At 31.3% G+C, this 5,157-nt stretch overlaps 1 protein-coding gene across 1 annotated transcript in view; it reads left to right on the plus strand.

The window, feature by feature from the left end:
• The first annotated feature begins 2,863 nt into the window (after positions 1 to 2,863).
• Positions 2,864 to 5,157, plus strand: part of LOC111717986 (uncharacterized) — an 8,322-nt gene continuing 6,028 nt past the window's right edge. The window contains exons 1-3 of the mRNA XM_023493452.1: positions 2,864 to 2,956; positions 3,532 to 3,579; positions 3,835 to 3,885. Of these exons, the coding sequence (XP_023349220.1) occupies positions 2,919 to 2,956; positions 3,532 to 3,579; positions 3,835 to 3,885 (137 nt within the window). The 5' untranslated portion in view covers positions 2,864 to 2,918. The remainder of the gene's footprint in view (positions 2,957 to 3,531; positions 3,580 to 3,834; positions 3,886 to 5,157) is intronic.

Consider the following 5,157-nt stretch of genomic DNA (forward strand, 5'->3'; position numbering starts at 1 on the left):
CATCCCTCTTATATACCCCCCCCCCTCAGCACCTCTTATATAACACGTCAAAACCTGGAGCATCAACGGTATCTGTTGTATAAGCTGTATAAGCTGTATAAGCTGTATAAGCTGTATATGTCATACCTTTCTGCTTCTTTCAACATGGTTATACGTCAATTCTTCATCACGAGAATGCCAGGCGACAGGGTGGTAATAAAAAAATAGCGTCACTGTGGAGTAGAGGGGGGGGATGCTAACATTTATTGACTATTAATATTGTGGTTCATGAGGATAAAATAGACTGAAAAACAATGAAGCAGGGCATTAGTGGAAGTTTTAAAGAACTTTATTAAAGGGACAGTAGGCGTAACTTCATTAAAGGGACAGAAGACGTAATTTCAATAAAGGGACATAATTTTTTAACTAATTTATTATTTTCATAGGTTCTAGATTTCTTGCTACAGAAATATTAGGGAAATACTAATATTTAAACGTATTTTTCAGACTAGAAAAAGGACAATATCTTCCAAATTTTTTAATAAACTACGTTCCTTTTAATAATCTTCAAAAATAAACGTGAATTGATTTTTTCACACAATCTAAAGTTATTTTATAAATAATAGTTGTATTTTAGTTTTCTAGTCTAGTATTAGAGGTTTAATAGCAAATATATAATGATGGGAATATACATTTGACTAAGATACATTTGCATAATTGACTCTAATAGAGTTGTTACTTGTTACTTACTTGTTACTTATTTGTTACTTTCTTGTTACTTACTTGTTACTTACTTGTTACTTACTTGTTACTTACTTGTTACTTCTTGTTACTTACTTGTTACTTACTTGTTACTTACTTGTTTTAGAAGAATATAAATTCAGCATATTTCATTAATACATTTATCTATTTATCTAGACTATACAAAAATATGAATTTGATTTTAAAGGGGCCGCTCACTTATTTAGGTAACTTCATGGTAAACTAATTAACCTATTAGCTATTCATTGGTATACTTTTCAAAGATATCTATGACCGGAGAAAAGCCGATTTATCATTCAGAATTCCAGCGGAACAGTAAAATACCTTTGCATGGACACTATTTAAACGTTTTTTTAGTAACAACAGCACAATAAAGTAGAGAAAACGCATCAAACCGTCAAATGTTTAAAAGGAGTTATGTTTTGAAAATAGACAATTTTAAAATAATTTGGAATTCTGAATAATAAATCTACTTTCTCTCAGATCACAGTTGTCTTTGAAAAGTAACACTAATACCAATGAATAGCTAATAGTCTATTTAGTTTACCATCAAATTACCCAAAAAAGTGAACGGTCTCTTTAATGTTTCTTGATTTGATGAACGCCAAAACAGCTGATCCACATAAATCCAGAATGCTATGAAAAGCTCTATCAGTTTATAAGGCTGGGAAATTTTGAATTTTGAGTTTAATTTAATTTTATTTGTATTTGTGACCCCATTTTAGAACTATAAAGCACTTGTTTTAGCTTTAGTTTAAAGAAAGTAATTAGCAAAATTCTCATTGATTTTAGAGTTAGATCTTGCAACCTTTTGATTTCTGTGATCCGACCCACATCGTTTATAGGACCTCTCATGGACCCAGAAGGAGGTCAATGACAAGTTGAAAGCTTGAAATTTGGCCTCGAAATAAAGTTTTGGAAACATTTAAACATTTTAAAGAAAAATAATTATAATTATATATATATAAATATACAAGAACAAGAGTTTGACTTGCTCTGGAAGCCCGGTTTCTTAGAAGCAAGTAATTCATTAAATTATAAAGTTCATCCGAATTGCAAATACCTGTTAGGTATGCTGAAAATGCACATAAAGTACATTTTTTATTATTATTATATTTATAAACAGAAATCATTAAAATACCGTTATCTCTTTCATTTCTGCCTCCGTAACGTCGGCTAATGCATTTTTTAACATTTAAGATTTCAATCTAACGTACAATTTAACTTCGCTTGACGTGATTAACACCCCTAGACATTCTAAACAAGATGTACATGTATACTACAGTGCGCATGCCTCTGTAATAAAGGAACTGAGTTCTTGCTACATACTCTGACTTTCAATCCCTATTTCTTTGCAACCCGATGCAAGAGACCTTTGATATTTCAAACTATGAATTCTGTTAGACAAAATTTGACCAAGTTTGGAATATAAGGTTTCAAAAATATAGCGATGATTAAATTTGGGTTTGCGGTATAGAACTCAGTTATTTTTTTCTTATTATACAAAAAAACATTCCATATTGTATAACAGAAGATCACTTACAGTTTTAAGTACAGATTTTATAAGAAAACAAAGCTTACTGCGTATGCATTTGCACGGACATATTATACGTGCTTTTAGACTCATACAAAATAAAGAATAAAGTTTTATTTATGTCTTTTATACGTTTCATCTTTTCCTTTAGATGTGGAAATGTGATACCCCCCCCCCCCCTCCTCCCCTTTCAAGTCCCATCACCCCCTCTCCCTCCTTCTTCATATTTTCTGTCTATCACCCAATAATATATCTCAGCCACTGCACTGTGTTATTAATCGTTAAAGTTACCATTATACAATTGAATTGTTTTTGATAAAAACTTTAAACAATTTGAAAAAACTAAAATCTAAATAATGAAACAAGACATTCTCATATATGTTCCCTATTGCCGACCATAGGCAAAAAAAATCAAAATTATTTAAAACATTTTTTTATTCCACGAGCAACGCCGGGCACTTCAGCTAGTTTTTAATAAAAAAGTAATCTTGAATTTTTAAGTTGATATTTCTATTAAAAAAGTGTTAAGATAAAAGAATCCGCTTTAAATGGTTTGAATTCTGAAAAAAATTATTTAATTTCAGACAAAGTTTACAAAAATTACGTTGAAAAGTGAGAATCTAAACAAAATGAGTGATGAATAATGACTGAGCCAAAACTCACAGGATTTTCAAAAATCAGGTAAAAATTCAAAATTCATGATAATTTTTCCAAAATGTTTATCCATTGTCACAAAAAGAGGGAATACGGCACAATTTTGGATAAATGGGGGGGAATATATGTATATATATAAAGTTATAACCTCTGTTTGTATGGATTTTCGATCATATATATACTCATGAACCCCTTGACCGATTTGCCTCAAATTTTTATGGGGAAACTGGTAGAACTATGGGAATTTTCTCAGCTTAGCTTGTGACTTCTAGTTCGGGTGGGCTGGCTTTTCAATTGGTTGTCAGGCAAAGCCTGTTTCCCAAGATAGTCCAATAAAAAATCATCATGTCAACATTTGTTTTTAGATGAAAATAATCTGTATTATGTATCTAAGAAACAAAACTGTATGGATTTTTTCTTTTATAATTTACAAGCCTTCGCACCCATCTTCTATTTCCATGTTGAATATTTTCTTTTTGTATGCAGACAAACAGACAGACAGACAAGCAAAGTATAGATATGTTAAATTTTAATTATTAATGAATTTCTCCGTACATCTTTAAAAATCTCTAAACTTAATTTTTTAACAATTTTATTTTCAGGCCCCTGGGGACCTCATTCCGAGTACCTTCAAGATCTGCAGAAGACAGGTATATAAGAAAGATTATATTGATTGAACCTCATTTTGATTTTAAACAATCAATTATATTTAACACAAAATCGCTTATTTTGCAACAAAAATTTGGACGACTGTCAAATAAGCGATTTTTTGTTTAATATAATATTGATTTAATAATTTAGAGTGAAGAGACTTTAAAAAAATTCACAGGAGTGCACGTTCCAATTTCTTCTAAAAAAAAATTTTTTCTTCATTTTTTTAAAATCAAAATAATCCATTGTTCTAGGTTAGGGTTGGAGCTGAATCCCTGTCTGCTGTACGGTCTAGAGACACCAAGGTAGGTTTATAATTGTTAGTAAACATGTAAACAAAGGAATTTATCACTTTCTCATTGCTTTGCAACATGCTGGTGTAAACTTTTAATGTTTTGGTCTTTAAGCCCGCATTTAATCTTAATTCTTAGTTCTTAGTTTCAAATATCGCAGTTCGTTTGGTTGAATTATTAAACTAATTAGGAAGTTGGATGTTTATTAACTAATAGCTGGAGTGATGGGCGTTGTCCATGTTTGTACTATTTAGAGTTACTTCCACCGTTTAGCCGCGACTGGTATTAAATTGTGATTCTAGCTGAAGCGCCAGGTGTTGCCAAAGGATTCCAAAAAATTTCAGCCGATTTGGTTCAGCCGTTTGGCCAGCTGTGACGATAAATTTTTTTTTTTTAATCCAGGACACTTCAGATCTTCAGATAAAATCACAATTTAATACCAAGCATATATACAGCGGGGCATATATAAATTTTTATGAACTCATATAGATAGGACATTTTATTTTTGATTTCATAACATTTTTGAATTCAAAACTATTATTCAAGAAAATAATAAAACTCATAAATATCTACCAATCTTTCTTTGGATCCCATAACTCCCCAACTAACATGAAGCTAATTAGCATAAACACACTGTAAACAACCTACAAAACTTAGCAGGCCCTCTTAACGTTAATAATGATTCAAACTCTTGGCAAATTGTTCATGCTCATTTTACAATTGCAGTACATTTCTACGTATACATTCATCTGGCGTACAGTCCCGTTTTGCTTTTTAACGGCTGTATATGTACTGTACAGCTTGGTCTAGCTGCTTAAAAGTCGGCTCGGTACAGTGTATATCTTGTTAAACACAATCACACTGAACTAACTGTTCGGTCCTTGTCCAACAAGCTGTGATTTGATTAATAAAGCATTAAAGAGAACTGTGTTTAAATTGTTTGATGAATTTTATAAAATCGCGAACAAAATCGCGATTAACTTCATATTGAAGGAACCGAGGACAACTATCCCTAGTTAATCAAGGGTGGATTGTACGAAAGGAGACAATATATTGATATTGATATTTATATACTAGAAATTCAAGGCGCTTCGCGCCCTTCTTTCTAGCCTTAGAGGGCGCTTCGCGCCCATCTTCTAAATTAATTGTAAACATGTTCTCTTTGTGTACATCGTAAAACTAAACAAAAATAATTCGCGGATTTTTACAAAAAATTTCGCGGATTTTCAAAATTTTAAAAAATTTAATGACGATCGAATTTTGATAGAGACAAATATTTGAAAT

This window comes from Eurytemora carolleeae, unplaced genomic scaffold (assembly GCF_000591075.1).
Source record: "Eurytemora carolleeae unplaced genomic scaffold, Eaff_2.0 scaffold1053, whole genome shotgun sequence".
NCBI classification, from domain to species: domain Eukaryota; kingdom Metazoa; phylum Arthropoda; class Copepoda; order Calanoida; family Temoridae; genus Eurytemora; species Eurytemora carolleeae.